Below are 20,338 nucleotides of genomic sequence, written 5' to 3' on the forward strand. Positions count from 1 at the left end.
AAGTACACAAGCTAAACAATACAAACAGCAACATCAAAACAAACAAAAACAGCAACAAAAACACACAGCTAAAACAGGAAACAAACAAACAAACAAACAAACACAAGAAGAACAAAAACAAAACAAAACAACAACGACAAACGCTACCCAGACATTTACAGAACTGTGTTAATATGTTTCGCAATGGGGCCCCAGACACAATCAGTCTCCACGGGTGGTGTAACAGTACCCGGATTGCGGCGAAACATTTCTAGGTGTATCCCTGAGACCATTTCCCTCAGCCACCTGGAAAAGCTAGGAGGGTCGGTGGCCTTCCAGTCGTTAAGTATCAACCTTTTTGCCACCAAAGTGCCAAATCTGATAGTCACCTGCATAGGGCGAGGGAGTGAATAGAAAGCTTCGGAGCAACCAAACAATATAAAAACTACATCTGGATCCAGCTGCACATCATAAACATTACTATACCATGAGAAGATCTGTTGCCAAAAAGAAACAATCTTTGGACAGAGCCAAAACATGTGCCCCAGGGTCCCTAGACCTTGGTTGCATCTGTCACAAATATTGGAAACATCAGGATACATTTTACTGAGTTTTACCTTGGAATAGTGTAATCTGTGCATGATTTTATATTGGATCAGCTGCAACCTAGCATTGGTTGAACCTAAATGAATCTTTTCCAACCCTTCCCTCCACACCTCATCGGACAGCTCCGTACCAAGATCTGCCTCCCATGCAGACTTGATATGGTTTGTTGACAGAACTGAAACTTTGGAAAACAATGAAACAAATTTTGAAACAAGGTGTTTAGATCCTGGCTTTTGTTTCATTATAGCAAAAAATGGGTGCTCCATAGGATTTATGTAGTTGTTTACATTTTCTTTAACAAAATGCCTTACTTGTAGATAGCGAAAAAAGTGGGATTGAGGAAGGGAAAAGCTTTCCTTCAACTCATTGAATGAGGCTAAATGATTATGCATATACAAATCTGAGAAGGTAACCAGACCCCTTTGTCTCCAGAATACAAAGGCTTGATCAGACTTAGCTGGAACAAAACTATGGTTAAAACAAATAGGAGAATATTTAGAAAAATCAGGTAGATTGAGTACCTTCCTAATTTGTTTTAAAATTTTAATTGAATTATACAGCACAAAACTATCCTCAACCGAAGACAAAGGGTAATCTTTCGTGCAAAACAAAAGAGCTGAAAGGGAGCTATTTCTTGCAGCATGTGATTCAAGCTGTAACCACTTAGGTGTATCGCAGTGCTCTCTATGTTGAGGGAGCTGATCCTGCCAGAAAATTAAAGCTCTGGCGTTGGTTGCCCAATAATAATGTTGAAAATTAGGAAGGGCAAAACCACCCTGTTTCTTAGGCTTTTGTAAATGAGCCTTGGAAATACGATGAGTTTTATATCCCCATATAAAAGGCAAAATTATAGAATCAATTTTTTTAAAGAATGACGATGAAAGAAAAATGGGAATATTTTGAAACAAGTACATAAACCTAGGGAGCGTCACCATTTTAATAGCGTTAACCCGCCCTATGAGAGAAAGTGGCAAAGACCTCCAATAATCAATATTTCTCTTAAGCTTCTCAACCTGGACGTCAAAATTGTTTTTGATCAAATGTTTAGAATTTACAGGAATAGACAGGCCCAGGTAAGAGAATTGGTCTTTGGCAATTTCAAAAGGAAGGGATTTAAGAAAAAGAGGATCTAAATTGGAAGTGAGAGGCGTAAGTGAACTTTTCCTCCAATTGATGGAGTATCCGGACATACTGCCAAAATAATTAATTAATGAGAGAAGTGGAGGAATGGATGAACAGGGGTCGGACAAAAAAATCAAGCAATCATCCGCGTACAAAGATATTTTACATTCAGTGTTACCAATTGTGATGCCTTTAATGGTGTTAAGCTGTCTTATACTAATAGCCAGGGGTTCAAGTGCAAGGTTAAACAGTAGCGGACTGACACAACAACCCTGTCTAGTCCCACGTCCAAGTTTGAAAGATGATGATCTATTGCCATTAGTGAGAATAGCAGAGGTAGGACTAGCATAGAGGATATTGATGAGAGATAGGAAAAATTCGCCAAATCCGTACCGTCTCAAAGTGGCATGCATATACCTCCACTCAATCTGATCAAAAGCGCGTTCTGCGTCAAGGGAAATAATCACTGGTTTGAGATTTACCTCATGTTTAGTATACATAATGTTAAATAATCTGCGTGCGTTAAAAAAAGAATATCTTCCACCCACAAACCCATTTTGGTCAGGGTGGACTATAGATGAAATATGCTTACTTAACCTAGATGCCAACATCTTAGCAACCACTTTCTGATCAGAATTTAACAAACTGAGAGGTCTGTAGGACAATGGGTCCGAGTCCTCTCTCCCTTTCTTAAGTAAAAGACAAACATTGGCCTCATAAAACGTTGGCGGGAATGAATTATTAACAATAGAATGTTGAATCATTCTATACAACAGTGGAGAAATGAAATCAGTGAAGGACTTGAAAAACTCTGCACTAAACCCATCTGGGCCTGCCGCCTTACCATTAGGAAATGATTTTATTGCCTCACAGATTTCATTTACTGTAAAATTAGAGTCCAACTCATTCTTAGCGTGTTCACTCAATTTAGGTAGGTCTACAGAGTTGAGAAATTCCCCCATCTCTTCATCAGATACCTTACATTTAGACTCATATAACTTCGAGTATAAATCCCTAAAGTAATCATTTATATCTTGAGGGTGGGTAAGAGTTTCCCCGGTAGAAGACTTGATTTTAAGAATAGATCTATTTGCCTGAACACCACGAAGCTGTCTTGCCAGCAACTTTCCTGGCTTGTCATTCAACTCAAATTGCTTCTGTTTAAGCTTAAGTATTTGCTTATTTACCTGATCACTTAAAATACCATTATATTCATACTTAAGTTTCATAATGCTGTATAAATCATCAGTGGAAAAAGAGGAAGTGTAAGCCTTCTCAGCTTCGGATAGTAGTACCTCTATTTCCTCTAAACGTTTACGTCTCTCCTTCTTCTTAGACGCTTCATACGAAATGATCTTGCCTCTCAGCACGGCCTTACAGGATTCCCACAAAATGGAATCATTAACAGAGCCGTTGTCATTAATCAACAAAAATTCATCCATGGCAGCTTTTATATAATCATGAAATTTGGTGTCTTGCAATAATAATGGGTTAAAGCGCCATGAAAAAGAAGTTTTGGGCAGGGACCACCTCAGAGCCATAGTGAGAGGACTATGATCAGAAATTAATATACCCTGATATTTTGTTTGCACCACATTTGATAATAGCTTTGAATCAATAATGAAATAATCAATACGAGTATGTGTTTTGTGTACATGTGAAAAAAAAGAGTACTCTTTGTCTGCTGGGTGCTGAATTCTCCATATATCTATCAGATTATAAGTTTTGATCAAATTATTCAGGGTACCTACTGAATTAATACAAGGAGGAGGGCGTGACGACATGCGGTCAAGATAGGGATCGAGATAACAGTTATAGTCCCCCCCACAAATCAAATTAGTAGAGTTGAGATCTGGTAATAAGTTGAAAACCTTCCGAAAAAAATCAGGGTCGTCAATGTTGGGACCATAGATATTAAGACAAGTAATAGGGATATTATTAATATTGCCTGAAACAATCAGGTATCTACCAGCAGGGTCGGTAGTAAGATCAGACAACTGAAATAATACATTCTTCTTAAACAATATAGCCACACCCCTAGCTTTAGATGAAAATGTAGATTGATAGACATCTGAAAACCACTTTGATTTAAGTCTACATTGATCAGAAGGTTTAATGTGAGTCTCTTGTAAAAATATAATGTCAGCTGACAAAGATTTCAGGTGAGCAAAAACCTTTCCCCTTTTTACTTGACTGCCCATGCCATTTACATTCCATGTAACAAATGTTAGTGCCCCCACAGGTTTATTCATCACCATTCCTCCCATTGCAAACACATACGATCAGTAAAACATGCATGATAAACATCAACATTGAAATATTCTTTAGTCTGGGACACAAAACATACAAGACATAAACCCACCCCACCCCCCCACCCACCCCTGAACCTGGTGGCTTTGCCACACCCCCAACTATTATAGCCGGAGAGGCAACAAAATGAGCCAGCCAAAATAATACTACCAGCAGTGTTGTGGTGATACCCTCTAACCTAATTTGTTTTAACCTCTATGCTCGAAGAAAATAAAAAAATAAACAGTGAGAGAAAGAGTGGAAAAGAGAGGGAGGGGAAGAAAGAGAGAGAGAGAGAGAGAGAAAAAAAGAGTCTTAGATTATCGGTGTCTGTTACCAGCAAAGTAGATCCTCCATCAGTTTATGATTGTCCACAGGAACCCCGCGCCGTCCTAAAGTCAGCTGGGGGGCGGAGAAGCTGCAAGCAGGGAGTCTGCAAACTTTTTCGCGTCCACGGGTGACGTGAATATACTAGTCTGTTCATTATGCTCCACATACAACTTAGCCGGAAAGCGAAGAGTTGTTTTCACTTTAGCCTCACGGAGAGACTTGATCACAGCGCTGAAAGCTTGGCGTTGATTCATCACCTCGGCTGTGTAATCAGGGAAGATGAACACCCTGGATTCGTTGTGTTGCAGCGGGTCTTTGAAAAACAGCGGCTCCTTCCTATCACGGCTCAGTCGCAGAATCATCTCCCTGTCTTGATAACGATGCATTTTGGCGATGAGTGTGCGGGGTCTCTCCCCGGCCGCTGGGCGAGGTTTCAGGATACGATGCGCTCTGTCCACTTCCACGGGCCTTGAGAAAGCTTCCTGGCCAAAAAGCGTAGTAATCAGACCCTCGATGAAAGCTGTAGGGCGGCCCTTTTCGGCACCTTCTGGGATGCCCACAAACTTTAGATTTAGCCGTCTGGAGCGCCCCTCCAGATCGCCCACTTTCCATCGGAGAGAGTCGTTGGTAGCCTGTAGCTCTTTGCAGGTCTTCTCTATTATATCCAGGCGGGAGTCATGGCCCGACACCGCTTCGACAAGCCCCTCGACTTTCTCCGTGACCGCTGATTGCTCTTTTTTCACGAGAGCAAGGGAGTTTTCCAGAGAATCCAGACGAGTATTGATGGACTGCCTGGTGTCTTCTATTAATTTCCTCACTTCTCCACCTTCATTTTCTATAGCAGCTAGTATTGCAGATAGGGAGGGTTGAGTTTCGGCGTCCGCCCCGCTCATTGTAAACGCTGAATTCAGCTTGGCGTTGGCGTGGCACGCGGCAGCGGCGTTGGATTTGTTTGTTTGTTGAATCTTGGTCTGCTTCCCGGACCTAGTTTTCGCCATCCAAACCCCGGGCAGACGCGAAAAAACTCAGTAGACAAATAGAGATATGCTGCTACAAACTTGCGGCGATTTTAACGCATATTTTGTTGTTTGCGAGCGGAGGGTACCACACACGCTACTCCATACGCAGCCGGAACTACGTCCTAGAGCTTGTATCCATTGTAAATTCACCCGTGTGTGTGCGTGCGTGCGTGCGTGCGTGCGCGCGCGAGATTAGACAACCTTTGAGTGGTCTTCTGACTGACCTGATTCATGTTGGACTAGTTCAACCAATCAACATTTAATCAATCAATCAATCCTTTGGTAAACGGTATGTCTGTGCGTAGCCTCCCTGCTTAGCCCCCCTGACTCTACTCTCCATTATCCTCTTACTCACTTATTGTGTGTTGGTACGTCCTGGCACTAACAGTACTTAGCATTGTTAGCATCTTATCCTAGCTATCTCTGTTGTGTACGGGGAACGGGTTAACCTTATTCTATGAACATCCTCACTGTACCGACAGAGATGTACTTCACTTTGGATAAAAGCGTCTGCTAAGTGTGACTGTCAATGTATGTCAATGCTCTTTATCTTGACTGTGGCCACATCGGTAATTTGTAAGAAATAAACATAAATCAACAAAAACGACAGCTTCTCACAGAGTTCTGATAGAGTGAGAGAGACAGGACGGTACAGAGAGAGAGAGGGCGGACAGCGAAGGACCACGGGAAGGAATGGAACCCGGGCCGCTGCGACCAGGACCGGGCCTTAACGGCACCGCTGTACCCGCTGAGCCCGGGGGCGCCCCCCCCCCTACCTGCGAACGTGTTGCTGGTCTGGAACCAGGGGTCCTGGGGGTCGGCGCGGCAGGGCGGGGTGCAGTGCCGCCGCAGGTTCTCCTCCAGGTACCAGCTCTTGGTCTCGTCGAAGCTGTGGAAGAGCAGCGCGTACTCCTGGAGGTTGGCCTGCACGCCCAGCCAGGGGTCCAGGGTGTTGGGCCGGCAGATCACCAGGGGCCCGATGAGGCCCGAGTGGAGGTCCTTCTCCTGCAACCACAGCGAGCACAGGGCCATCGGCCAATCACAGCACGGCTAACAAAGCTGCTGGGGATGGTGAAGGGATGGAGTTTGTGCAGCGCCTTTCTGCTACCGGTATTTCTGATGTTCTTTTATATTTATTATAGAGGGGTTAGTATTTAAAGGGGTGATATTATGCCACCAGGTGTGAGTGGGATCAGTCGTTACAAACTGTTTGAAAATCTGTCTTATCCTGTGTTCTAGTGACATCATAAGTGGGCGTGTTCACCTAGATGAACGCTGGATAGATCAGTCCACAGGCCAACCCAGTGGACTGAAGCAAACGTTGCTGATCTATCCGTCACACATCTAGGAGGACACGCCTACTTGTGATGTCACTCAAACACAAGAAAAGGCAGATTTTCACACTGGTTTGTAAACCAGCAACCCTCAGGCCTCAACGTGACAACACGCTCCAACCACTGAGCTGGGTTCCTGCGATGGTCTCCGGTCAATAGAGCGTACCTTGTTGACCGTGGAGTAGTAGGCGCCGGCCTTGCAGGCGAACTCAGTGCTGGTGGGGCCTTGTTTCTTGGTTATTCTCCAGTTGTAGACGCGGGACTCCCCGGGGGGAACAGCCTCTCCCGGCACCCCAGGGGGGCTGGAGTAGGTCTGGGTCTGGGCCATGCCGTCCCCCTGGCTGCGGTCGTACACTCCCTGGAGGTGGAAGGAGTAAGGTCTGGAGGCCTTGTTCTTAAACGTCACCTGGAACCAAAGAAAAGTACACAGTTCAAATTAATAAATTGAATGAAATCTACCACTACTCTTTCCTTATTATTATTGTATAGTGTTACCAAGTAGTCATTTTGAGATGTCTTCAGTACAGTAATCTGAACACGCCGTTCAGATTTTGTCAAACAGAACGTCCCTGTTGCACGTCCATCCTGTTCTCATCCGTCAATCCCCAGTTGACAAAACACACGACACACCGACTATGACTATGACTATGACCAGGTTTACCGCGGTGCTTTGGCTGTAAGGGGCCGTCCTCACAGTGAGCAGCTCGTTAGGGTCCGACCTCACAGTGAGCAGCTCGTTAGGGTCCGACCTCACAGTGAGCAGCTCGTTAGGGTCTGACCTCACAGTGAGCAGCTCGTTAGGGTCCGACCTCACAGTGAGCAGCTCGTTAGGGTCCGACCTCACAGTGAGCAGCTCGTTAGGGTCCGACCTCACAGTGAGCAGCTCGTTAGGGTCCGACCTCACAGTGAGCAGCTCGTTAGGGTCCGACCTCACAGTGAGCAGCTCGTTAGGGGCCGTCCTCACAGTGAGCAGCTCGTTAGGGGCCGTCTTCACAGTGAGTAGCTCGTTAGGGACCATACTCGTTAGGGGCCGTACTCACAGTGAGTAGCTCGTTAGGGGCCGTACTCGTTAGGGGCCATCCTCACAGTGAGTAGCTCGTTAGAGGCTGTACTCGTTAGGGGCCGTACTCACAGTGAGAAGCTCGTTAGGGGCCATCCTCACAGTGAGCAGCTCATTAGGGGCCGTACTCGTTAGGGGCCGTACTCACAGTGAGCAGCTCGTTAGGGGCCGTCTTCACAGTGAGTAGCTTGTTAGGGACCATACTCGTTAGGGGCCGTACTCACAGTGAGTAGCTCGTTAGGGGCCGTACTCGTTAGGGGCCGTACTCACAGTGAGTAGCTCGTTAGGGGCCGTACTCGTTAGGGGCCGTACTCACAGTGAGCAGCTCGTTAGGGGCCGTACTCGTTAGGGGCCGTACTCACAGTGAGCAGCTCGTTAGGGGCCGTACTCGTTAGGGGCCGTACTCACAGTGAGCAGCTCGTTAGGGGCCGTACTCGTTAGGGGCCGTACTCACAGTGAGCAGCTCGTTGACCTCGGCTCTGATGAAGGGCCCCATGAGGCCCAGGTGCTCCTGGAGTTCTCCGATGGCCACCGGCTTGCGGAACTCCTCGTCGAAGTACGCCCGGAACACCACCTTCTTATACTCGGGAAGGAACTTCCTCATCCCTCGACGCATCTCTCTGAGGGACAGCGGACGGTGCAGTCACAATACACACAACATCAGTGTTTCAGCACACAATATCACTCTTTCAATCCAAACAATATCAATGTTTCAAACACACATAATTGATGGCATTATTGCTTGGAGGTTATGTTATAGCGTTTTGAACGTTATCACATCGGTCTTTCTGAATGTCCACGAGCAGCGGACCACCCCAGGGTGCCAGGCTCACCCTACCTGGGTTTGATGAGCTGGGGGGGGATTCTGATCCCGTAGTCCCAGGTCACTTCCTCCGCAGCGATGTAATAGTTGCGGTATCTGCTGTCTCCAGGGCCGGAGCGCGGGTCGACGCGGGTCATGGAGTCGTACGCACTGAACGTGTCGTTGTCCTGCCACAGGAGTTAGGAATACAAAATCAAACGAACACACTAACACAATCAGATTCATACGCACGTTGAAAAGATCATCGGTAAAGATGCCGGAAGCTTTCAGAATGATAGCCAACTTAGTCATGTATGACGTCATGTTTGAATGAAGCACTGAAAACATGCACACACACACACACACACACACACACACACACTTACTCCCGAGCCGTAGTCCTCGTACTCCATGAAGAGTGACATTGGGGCGGTCCGGTTGTCGGTGTGGTTGAGGCCCCTCAGCTCCGCTGGGTCCACGGCCACCCCGGGCTGGGGGTCCTCCACGGCCCCCCCGGGCTGGGGGTCCATGGCTGGGGGGTCCATGGGGCCGACCTCCTCCAGGTCCTGCTCCAGCTGCCGGGCGACCAGCAGCTTGTGGGCGGCGTCCTTCAGCCGGGTGAGCAGCGCCGCGTCCTCCAGGATGTGGTTGGTCTGCTGCCGCGTCGCGTTGGTCCCCGGCGCCGCTTCGCCCCGTCCCTTCGCCCCCGTCCCCGCCTCGGACCCCTCCCTCCCCGTCATGTCCCTCGTCTGTCTCACGTACCCCCCCGCCTCGCCGCCTCCGGACCCCCCCTCCGCCTCCCTCCCCGTCATGTCCCTCGTCTGTCTCACGCCCCCCCCCCGCCTCGCCGCCTCCGGACCCCCCCTCCGCCTCCCTCCCCGTCATGTCCCTCGTCTGTCTCACGCCCCCCCCCGCCTCGCCGCCTCCGGACCCCCCCTCCGCCTCCTCCCTCATGACCTCATCGCCCTCCACCGCCAGCCTCCTCTGCCTCTCTCGGCCCCTGGGGGCCGTGGCCCCCGGGTCCAGAGGGGCCCACCTCTCCTCCTCTCTCTCCAGCGCGTCCAGGACCGCCTGGGGAATGCCGTTGTCGCCGTCGCCGTGCGTCGACGGCGTCCCCGTGGCGTTCTCCGACGGCATCCGCGTGGCGTTCTCCGATCGGGTGGCGTTGGCGTCGGGCGTCGACCGGGTGGCGTTGGCGTCGGCCCCCGTGCGGTTGCGGGGCCCCCGGGCCCGGGGCCCCATGGACAGCACGTTGTCGATGTAGTCGGTGAGCCGGCTGTCCTCCTCGTCCACCAGGGGGTTGCTGTCGCACGGCGTCACCGTGTAGCGGACGCTCATCCCGCGGCTCCGCAGGTTCCCGTCGAACGCGCTGATCTCCCACTCCCCTGAACGCACCGCGGACACCACATGTTGTAACGGCATAACAATAATAATAATAATAATGATAATAATAATAATAATACATTTGACTTTTCTAGATACTCAAAGATGCTTTACAGAGTAAGAATTAAATAGAATAATTTGATAAGAACGTACGTAAGTAAAAAGATAAAAATATAAAATAGGATGAGATCAATTAGGTAGCTACCAAACTGAAATAGGAGATAAAACGATGAATAGTTCAAAGGAGGAGGGGAGGAGGGAAGGAGGCGATGGGGTGAAAGCGACGCAGAAGAGGTTCTGAGGGCCGGTTTAGATGAAGGGGGGGGGTCGGCCGGTCGGATGTGGTGGGGAGGGGGTCCAGAGGGAGGGGGTCCAGAGGGAGGGGGTCCAGAGGGAGGGCCACTGAGAAGGCCCTGGCTGTCAGCCCATGATGATCACGTTGCGCAGTCAACATTAAGAGTACATTTCTTTGAGAGTGGTGGACGTCTGCACAGGATGTGTTTGTGAATCAGTAGTCATAGAGTTCAAACTGCTACCATGAGCAAAAAGGAATGCAAAAAACAGGAGCTAAAGGAAGAGGGGTGGAGTGTGTGAGTCAGAAAGGCATGTTTAGACCTTGGAAGGACTCACTTACACTCCCCTATTTATGCGACTATGAAAGAGAGAATGATGATCTCTTAGTCAACCTGCTGCGTAGTCACATTGTTTCCAGAGATATAAAAGGATTTCTGTCACGGGTGTGCGCGTTCACATGCATTTGCAGCGTGACACTTTCGCTGGAGTTGAAATATTTGAACTTTGCCGCAACATTCACGTGATGAGCGTTCACTCCCTGGATGACATAACGTAACAGCCAATCAGAGTTCAACCAGCCGGGCCAACCGTTCCCTGCACTCCGCAGTGAACCGCAGCTTGGAGGAGAAAGTGATTGTTGCCGTTTGCGACTCCCGGAGCTCTATATATAATATTATATGATATGATATAATATAATATATAAATATCAATATAATATAATATATAATATCACGGCCAAAAGCTGTGTGCGCCTCCGGATTACATTATGAACCCATAAACGACGGGCATTCCGACGTCTCTCCCTCTTCCACAACAGGTAAAGACATGCAATGACAGTTATCTCATCATTGAGAAAGAATTGGCATGAAGCACCGTTGCCGGGCAAAAGATGTCTCGCAACAAAATTCGCCTGACATAACTGCACAGCGACGGATTATGATTTGTCGCGCGACAAAACTTTGGCGACCAGGCGAAAAATGTGTATTTTGGTGTGAACACACAGTAAGTGTAAAGGTAACCTCAACAGACCCTGCTTTGGAGGGGTTACCATGGTGACCTGTCTACCTGTGAGCTCGGCCTCCATGGGGATGGTCTCGCCGGTCATGGGGAACAGGGTGAGGACCGACTGGTAAGCGCCCTGGTGCTTGATGGGATTCCCCGTGAAGTACACCGACAGGAAGTCGCTCTGCGTGCCCACGTTGACCACGTGCCAGAAGGTGACGTCGCTCTGGCAGGTCGCAAACTCCCGCCCACGGAACATCACCCCGTTCACGCCTTGAAGAGAGGGACGTGTGTGAGTGACGCATGCAAACACACACTAACACACACTAACACACACTAACACACTAACACACACACCAGTGTTGTGCAAGTTCACACTTCACATGAACTAGTTCAAGGTTCAGTTCACACAAAAGAAAAGGAATAAATTCACGTTCATAGTTCACCAATTCAGTTTTGAACTAGTTCATGTTCAGTTCATTAACAGTTTTTTTAGAAACCAAAAAAAAACAGTTGGAGTGAGTATTCTGTGCTTATCTTTTAAAATGAATCCTCTCCCTTACCTGCTGCCCATCACTACGATCTCAAATTGTTGTGGATATTATTTGTACACCTGTTTCATTCATCACAACTAAGGCAGTAACTCTATATAATAAACATGTCATCTGGACCTAAGCATCAATTCAGAATGTCACAAAATCTGAACTAGTTCAAGTTTAAGTTCTTTAGTTCAAAATATGTTATGTTCTGTTCAAAGTTCATAGAAAAATGAACTTATTCAATGAACTAGTACTTTTGAACTAGTTCATAGGGTTAGGGTTAGGGTTAGGGTTCTTTTGAACTAGTTCATGCACAACACTGACACACACACATACAATGACAAAGTCGTTGAGAAGCAGATTTTTTTCTACAAAAGGGGAAGTCGTGTGTGTGTAGTGTGAGGAATGGAGGGGCGATGGACTTACTGTAAATGATGTTGGAGCTGTAGAACTCGGGGTCGCTGGGGTCCACCTTGGCGGGGTCGGAGCTGTACGTGTGGATGTTCTGGTCGATGTACCAGCTTCTGTTCTCATCGAACACGCCAAACATCATGCTCATCTCTTTGTCCGGACCCACCTGTGGGCAGAGGTTCAGTCAGACAGGAACCAGGAGATCCACGCAGTGCCCAGAGAGTTCACACATTCAGCCCCATTAAACCAACAGGAACGGGTTGAAATCTGATTCTTATCGCATGAAATGAAACAGAAAATAAGATACACCTCATCATTTCAGCAGAACTTAAATGACTAATCTCCCACCACCTCCCACCCCAACCGCACTCCTAAACGTACGTGCACATTCGGCTCACTGCATTCGGTTGCCCTCTACTCTTGCTGCACAATGACTATGGAGGTGAACGTAATCTGATCCGCTCTGATCCCTGTCTGTCTCACTAGTGACCAACAGGGTGACGCCTTCTACCAGCTCACAGTCTGTCCCTGGGGGGGGGGGGGGGGGGGGGTCCTCACCAGGCGTCCCAGGTAGTCGATGGCCTCGTACTTGCAGATGAGCAGGGTGCCCACGAGCCCCGAGGCCAGGTCCCTCTCGGGGTGCACGGTGCTCTGGTACAGCTGGGTCAGGCACTGGGGGTCCCCCTCCAGGGGGCCGCTGTCGGGGCCCAGCTTCCACACGTAGCCGTACGTGGTGTTGGGCGGGACCCCCATGGTGCGCAGGTCCTTCTCCTCCTCTGTACGACGACACAGGGTTTAGGGAAGGGAAGGGTCTCCTGGGAGTCCTGTGGGTCACCATCATGACCCCTCTCTGTAGCTCCTCCAGACAGGAGACGCCACACCTCTCTGCCCAGAGCAGTCAGGGGGAGGCGTCTCGCTCAGGGACACCTCCACACTCCGCTAGGAGGAGCCGGGGTTCCAACCAGCGACCTTCTGGTGACCAGCCGACCCGCTCTACCTCCTGAGATAAGTAAGAGGACATTGCTCTTCCTCCTCTCTTCTGAGAGCTAGGGTTAGGAGGGGGGGGCATAGAGTGTGGCCTGTGAAGCCATTTGAGACTGGAACTGTTATTATTCATTAATTGTGACAGCTGTCAGTTCACTTCGGGTCCATGTCATTTCTCTGCGGAATCCTCCGGCTTCTCCGCCGCTGGAGGAGTCCGCATACGACCAAGAGGTCGGAACAATGGAGCGTCATGGACCCGAAGTGAACTGACAGCTGCTCTATTACCACTAGTTGAAATGGGCACAGCGCCACCTATCGTACCGGGGCATGACACGCTTCGGCCAATGAATCGATTTTCTCAGCACCATGTATAATCTGATAATTGCAGTTGTCGAATTGAGGAGCATAGTCGAACTATGGCTTTAATCAGATTAAGCGGTGCATGTAAACATACTGCCTGATTCAGGGCTATACGATCACAAATTGACTTGACGTGAATCGATCAAAATAGATCAAATCTATATTCTTTCATCCGTCTTTGCCCATCTGCTCAGCAGGATGAGATGATGAAGAAGTAATTTTGTAAAACATTGCCTGTGTCACTATTCTGCCAGAGTAGTGAAACAAGCGTTTGGATCCTGTGTGTGGAGACGGCCTTACTGTTCTCAGATCTGTGCAGGGGCTGGACGCTGATCAGGCCCGTGGGGTAGATGTTGTACGGCCGACTCGCCATGTTCTTGAAGTGTATCTGGAGAAGAACACAATAGGCGTCTTTCGATTGACAAGACAATTCTTGAACTCTTGCCGTCTTATTTAACAAACAACTATTTTAAATAGAGACAGCACACAACCCTTCGTTAATCTCAATGACGGTTTTTATCTGGTTGTATTAATGTTCAAATAAAAACATTGCGGACATTAGACTTTGGGCCAATCCCATTACACCCCTCAGCCCTACCCCTCGAGCCCTCAATGAAACGACTATTGGGGCAGCCCTACCCTACGCGGGAACATGCAAAAGCGAGGGGTAGGGCTAAGGGCTAGGGCGGAGGGGTGTGATGGGATGGAGCCCTGGTCCATCTCAGTCGTCACTTCCTCTGGGTCCAGAAGGTTCTCCTTACGTGGACCTGGTCGTTGACCTCGCCCTTCAGCAGCGGGCCCAGCAGCGTCTGGGCCGAGCTCATCCTCTTTGTGAACGTGGCGTCCGTGTACTCGGTGAACACTGCCTTCTTGTACTGGAAGCCGAGCCGCTGCGGGGAGCCCAGGAAGTAGTCGGACTGCAGCTCCCTGAGGACACGGTGAGGAGGAACTGTTATACCCTGCATCCACCTCCATATCCTATCACAACCGAGTGGCAGCCATGACAACGGGGGGGTAAGGTCCGGGTGGAGCAGACTAGGGTGTAGTTCATCAGTGTGGTGAAGCCCTGGTGGAGCAGACTAGGGTGTAGTTCATCATCCGGCTCACGTTGATTGGATGAAGTCCGAGGTGAGATACATGTCGGTGATTGTGACACACATTATGTCTTAAGATGTCGTGCCCTGAGCCGTCTCACTTTACTGTTTCAGTAAAACTGCCACTTTCTTAATTTTAGACTTGACTTGTCTGAACTTAAAGTGGCAGCCATCACATGTGTAATTCATGACATTATTATATCGGGATCAAAACGGTATTTATGTCTCAATCTGAACCTTATTTTTTTTCCCGGAATAAGTTCAAATCTGGGACATCGGAAGGGGCTGGACTTCTCTATAACCAATGACGTCACAGTAGCTACATCCACATTTTTTACAGTAAGTGATCACAAGTTATCATGAGAAAAAGCAACAAAATGATACGTCATGAATCACATCCTCTCGCATCATATATCGTCCTATGTCATATCATATATCATCCTATGTCATACATATATCGTCCTGTCATATCATATATTGTCCTATGTCATACATATATCGTCCTATGTCATACATATATTGTCCTATGTCATACATATATTGTCCTATGTCACATCATATATCGTCCTATGTCACATCATATATCGTCCTATGTCACATCATATATCGTCCTGTCATATCATATATCGTCCTATGTCATATCATGTATCGTCCTATGTCACATCATATATCATTCTACGTCACATCATATATCATTCTACGTCACATCATATATCGTCCTATGTCACATCATATATCGTCCTATGTCACATCATATATCGTCCTGTCATATCATGTATCGTCCTATGTCATATCATATATCATCCTATGTCATATCATGTATCGTCCTATGTCACATAATATATAGTCCTATGTCACATCATATATCGTCCTATGTCACATCATATATCGTCCTATGTCACATCATATATCGTCCTATGTCACATCATGTATCGTCCTATGTCATATCATGTATCGTCCTATGTCACATCATATATCGTCCTATGTCACATCATATATCGTCCTATGTCACATCATATATCGTCCTATGTCACATCATGTATCGTCCTATGTCACATCATATATCGTCCTATGTCACATCATATATCGTCCTATGTCATATCATGTATCGTCCTATGTCACATCATATATCGTCCTATGTCACATCATATATCGTCCTATGTCACATCATATATCGTCCTATGTCACATCATGTATCGTCCTATGTCACATCATATATCGTCCTATGTCACATCATATATCGTCCTATGTCACATCATATATCGTCCTATGTCACATCATATATCGTCCTATGTCACATCATATATCGTCCTATGTCACATCATGTATCGTCCTATGTCACATCATATATCGTCCTATGTCACATCATATATCGTCCTATGTCACATCATATATCGTCCTGTCACATCATGTGATCACGCTACAACATGATGACGTCACACAGGTACAGGTGGCCGCGCCCCCCTCCCTACCTGTCGGTGGGCTTCAGGTGCGGGGCATAGTTCCAGACGACCTCTTCGGCGGCGATGAAGTGCACCCGGGTGCTGGAGCGCCGCCCCCTGCTGGCCCGCACCTGGGGGCGGGGCTTCTGCGGCTGGAAGTCCACGCTGTTGTACGCGGCGTCGTCGTAGCTGCGCTCGCTGTAGTCGTAGTCGTAGTACGGTTGTTTGACGTGCCGCAGGATGGGGCCCGGGGCGGCGGGGCAGTCCTCCACGCTGAACACAGCGCTCATGCCGGCTGCATGGAACACATCCGGAGTTTGAGCGTTCTCTGTTGTGGCAGCGCAGTGGTGGAGCGAGCTCCCTGCCCACGTCAGGGCCGCAGAGACGCTCCTACCTGCCCCTCCTACCTACTGTACGTTGTACGTCCTGCCACTTAATGTACCACTTATTGCATGTCCCACTTAGTTATAGTACCACGTTGTGTAGCATCTTATCCAAGCTATCTCTGTTGTATACGGGGAACGGGTTAACCTAGTGATGGTTAGTGTATACGGGGAACGGGTTAACCTAGTGATGGTTAGTGTATACGGGGAACGGGTTAACCTAGTGATGGTTAGTGTATACGGGGAACGGGTTAACCTAGTGATGGTTAGTGTATACGGGGAACGGGTTAACCTAGTGATGGTTAGTGTATACGGGGAACGGGTTAACCTAGTGATGGTTAGTGTATACGGGGAACGGGTTAACCTAGTGATGGTTAGTGTATACGGGGAACGGGTTAACCTAATGACGGTTAGTGTATACGGGGAATGGGTTAACCTAGTGATGGTTAGTGTATACGGGGAACGGGTTAACCTAGTGATGGTTAGTGTATACGGGGAACGGGTTAACCTAGTGATGGTTAGTGTATACGGGGAACGGGTTAACCTAGTGATGGTTAGTGTATACGGGGAACGGGTTAACCTAGTGATGGTTAGTGTATACGGGGAACGGGTTAACCTAGTGATGGTTATTGCTTTGCACCTGGTTCTATGAACATCCTCACTGTACTGACAGCGATGTATTGTTTCACCTTCTTATGACAAATGTACTTATTGTAAGTTGCTTTGGATAAAAGCGTCTGCTAAATGCCCTGAATGTCAAAAGTGTAAATGTGAGTTTGACTTGAGGGTCCCTTGTTGGACAGGCCACAGCCATCCATCCCTCTCCTGTCAATCTCGGGTGTGTGAATGCAAAGCTTCTCAATGGCAGAGAATCGTTCAGAGCAGCAGAGGGTTCATTGTTTTAAGATTCTTGCTGTCTTCTGCTCTTTTCTGTTCTCTCGATCCACAACTCTAAATGTACCTACAGCACCTTTGACTTTCTAGTTGTAATATCATCATAGTACACTGCCATAAGCCCACTGAACGTCCACCAGACGACTTTATTGACGGTCTCTTTCTGAGCAAAATGTTGGGTTCAAATGCGACAAAAATACTGTGAATGTGGAAGTGACATTCTTCTAATTCTATATTTGATTATTATTAATGCTATTCTTATCACTGGTATGTCTGTCGGATTGTCATTGTTTGGTGCAGTATTTGAGGGTCAGAGGTTGGTAGCCTCAGGTCAGCAGAACTGTCGTAGGATTGTTGGTGTGAGATAACGAACCCAGCAGAACAAACACACGACTTCCTTTCCCACGTCTCTGCTGAACCCCTGATAGTCCGCGTGGCGCGAGGGGGGGGGGGGGGGTAGTCTCACCGTCTTTGTGGGCGTGTATCCGGCAGCTGATAAGGAAGCGGCCTTGGGCGGCGGGCCTCATCTCCGCCGTGATGAAGGTCATGGGGGTCATCTCCATGTTCAGCTTCCGGTGGGACATCACCTGACAGCGGCCCGGGTGGGATGGTTTGAGTTTGGCGAGTTTGACGATTTTTTAAGATTTACTTACAACCATGCACGCACACATTCACACACCGACGGCGGAGTGGACCCCGCAGGGCGACAGCCAGCGGGTCAGGGGGGGGGGGCAGTCAGGGGGAGGGGGCAGTCAGGGTGAGGGGGCAGTCAGGGTGAGGGTGAGGGGGCAGTCGGGGTGAGGGTGAGGGGGCAGTCGGGGTGAGGCGTCTTGCTAGGAGGAGCCGGGGATCGAACCAGGTCACCTGGAGGCTGTGGTCCTGGAACTGGATGGAATGGATCTCCGGAGCGGTGCCCACGCCCATCAGGTGCCAAAACACGCTCCTCTGACTCTGACACATCGTCAGGCCTGCACACACACACACACACACACACACACACACACACACAGGAGTTAGTCTCTGTGGGGTCCGTCCGCCCCCCCCCCCCCCCCCCCCCCCCCACCCCCCCCCAGACCGTCCGCAGCGTACCGGGCAGCGTGGCGTTGATGAAGCCGTTGACGGTGTGGTACTCCTTGCGGCCGCTGCTCTTCCTGTAGCGCTCCCGGTTCACCCGCTCGCCCACCTCTCCGTACCAGCTCTTCCTCTCGTCGAACACGGCGAACAGCAGCACGAACTCTGGGCTCCTCCGCTGCCCGTCATCGCCGAACGCACCTACAGGGGGGAGCACGGACGCACGCACAGCACGCACGCACACACACGCAAGCACACACATGTATGCACGCACGCACGCACGCACACACACACACACACACGCACACACGTACACACAGACACACGCGCACACACACACGCACGCACACACACACACACACACGTACACACAGACACACGCGCACACACACATGCACGCACACACACATGCACGCACACGTACACACACACACACACACACGCACGCACGTACACACACACACGCACGCACGCACACACACACACACACACGTACACACACACACACACAAACACCATTGGTTGAGACTCCTTCCAATCGGCCGGGACACAATGGACCGGCTGTCCTCGGGGGCCGTCCCGTGCCGTCCCGGCCTGGGTCTGAGGCCTGGGTCTGAGGCCTGGGTCTGAGCCCGGTCTGAGGCCTGGGTCTGAGGCCTGGGTCTGAGGCCTGGGTCTGAGGCCTGGGTCTGAGGCCTGGGTCTGAGGCCCGGTCTGAGGCCTGGGTCTGAGGCCCGGTCTGAGGCCGGTCTGAGGCCTGGGTCTGAGGCCTGGGTCTGAGGCCCGGTCTGAGGCCGGTCTGAGGCCTGGGTCTGAGGCCCGGTCTGAGGCCCGGTCTGAGGCCCTGGGTCTGAGGCCGGTCTGAGGCCCGGTCTGAGGCCCTGGGTCTGAGGCCGGTCTGAGGCCCGGTCTGAGGCCTGGGTCTGAGGCCCTGGGTCTGAGGCCGGTCTGAGGCCCGGTCTGAGGCCCTGGGTCTGAGGCCGGTCTGAGGCCTGGGTCTGAGGCCCGGTCTGAGGCCTGGGTCTGAGGCCTGGGTCTGAGGCCTGGGTCTGAGGCCCGGTCTGAGGCCTGGGTCTGAGGCCCGGTCTACTCACTGGACTTGCAGATGAGCAGCGCCCCCACCAGGCCGGAGTTGACGTCGCGCACCATGTCCACCTGGGAGGAGTAGGAGTAGGTGAGGCACTCGGGGTCGTCGCCGGTCGGCCCGTCCTTGGCCCTGATGTCCCACACGTACTTGTAGGAGCCCCCCGGGGCCACCGCGTCGTCCTGCTTCTCCTGGCCCCCCGTCGAGTCCTCGTACCCCGCCCCTACGGGGGAGGGAGGGGGGGAGGGAGGGAGGGAGGTGGGGAAGGAGGGAGGAGGGGGGGAGGGAGGGGAGGGAGGGAGGGAGGGGAGGGAGGGGGGGAGGGAGGGGGGGAGGGAGAGGGGGGAGAGGGGGAGGGGAGGGAGGGAGGGAGAGGGGGAAGGAGGGGGGGGAGGGGGGGAGGGGGGAAGGAGGGAGAGGGGGGAGAGAGGGAGGGGAGGGAGGGAGGGAGAGGGGGGAGGGAGGGGGGGAGGGAGGGAGGGAGGGGGGAGGGGGGAAGGAGGGAGAGGGGGGAGAGAGGGAGGGGAGGGAGGGAGGGAGAGGGGGGAGAGGGGGGGAGGGAGGGGGGAGGGGGAGGGGGGAGGGAGGGAGGGGAGGGAGGGGGGGAGGGAGGGACAGACAGACAGACAGAGGGTCAGACAGACAGACATATAGATCAATATTAATATTAATATTATAATATTTATATATATTATAATATTTTTTAAATAGAAGTAGACAGAGATGAGTATTATGCATTAAGCTGAGAATGGACAGAGCTCTAAGTTATGCTGCAGTCACATTGAAAACAGGAAACCAGAAGCAGAGGGAATCACTGCTATTGCCAAACATCAGTGATGCAAATACTATTAGCACC

General features: G+C 50.1%; 1 protein-coding gene across 1 annotated transcript in view; it reads right to left on the minus strand.

The window, feature by feature from the left end:
* Positions 1 to 20,338, minus strand: part of f8 (coagulation factor VIII, procoagulant component) — a 30,439-nt gene that overhangs the window by 8,594 nt on the left and 1,507 nt on the right. Inside the window, exons 4-19 of the mRNA XM_084469791.1 lie at positions 19,493 to 19,705; positions 18,417 to 18,599; positions 18,192 to 18,295; positions 17,794 to 17,914; positions 16,081 to 16,345; positions 14,276 to 14,441; positions 13,815 to 13,902; positions 12,729 to 12,946; positions 12,186 to 12,336; positions 11,284 to 11,493; positions 9,445 to 9,926; positions 8,928 to 9,299; positions 8,578 to 8,729; positions 8,194 to 8,359; positions 6,846 to 7,085; positions 6,122 to 6,350 (exon numbers count right to left, since the gene is read on the minus strand). Of these exons, the coding sequence (XP_084325917.1) occupies positions 6,122 to 6,350; positions 6,846 to 7,085; positions 8,194 to 8,359; positions 8,578 to 8,729; positions 8,928 to 9,299; positions 9,445 to 9,926; positions 11,284 to 11,493; positions 12,186 to 12,336; positions 12,729 to 12,946; positions 13,815 to 13,902; positions 14,276 to 14,441; positions 16,081 to 16,345; positions 17,794 to 17,914; positions 18,192 to 18,295; positions 18,417 to 18,599; positions 19,493 to 19,705 (3,360 nt within the window). The remainder of the gene's footprint in view (positions 1 to 6,121; positions 6,351 to 6,845; positions 7,086 to 8,193; positions 8,360 to 8,577; positions 8,730 to 8,927; positions 9,300 to 9,444; positions 9,927 to 11,283; positions 11,494 to 12,185; positions 12,337 to 12,728; positions 12,947 to 13,814; positions 13,903 to 14,275; positions 14,442 to 16,080; positions 16,346 to 17,793; positions 17,915 to 18,191; positions 18,296 to 18,416; positions 18,600 to 19,492; positions 19,706 to 20,338) is intronic.

This window comes from Micromesistius poutassou (assembly GCF_964030765.1).
Source record: "Micromesistius poutassou genome assembly, chromosome: 6".
NCBI classification, from domain to species: domain Eukaryota; kingdom Metazoa; phylum Chordata; class Actinopteri; order Gadiformes; family Gadidae; genus Micromesistius; species Micromesistius poutassou.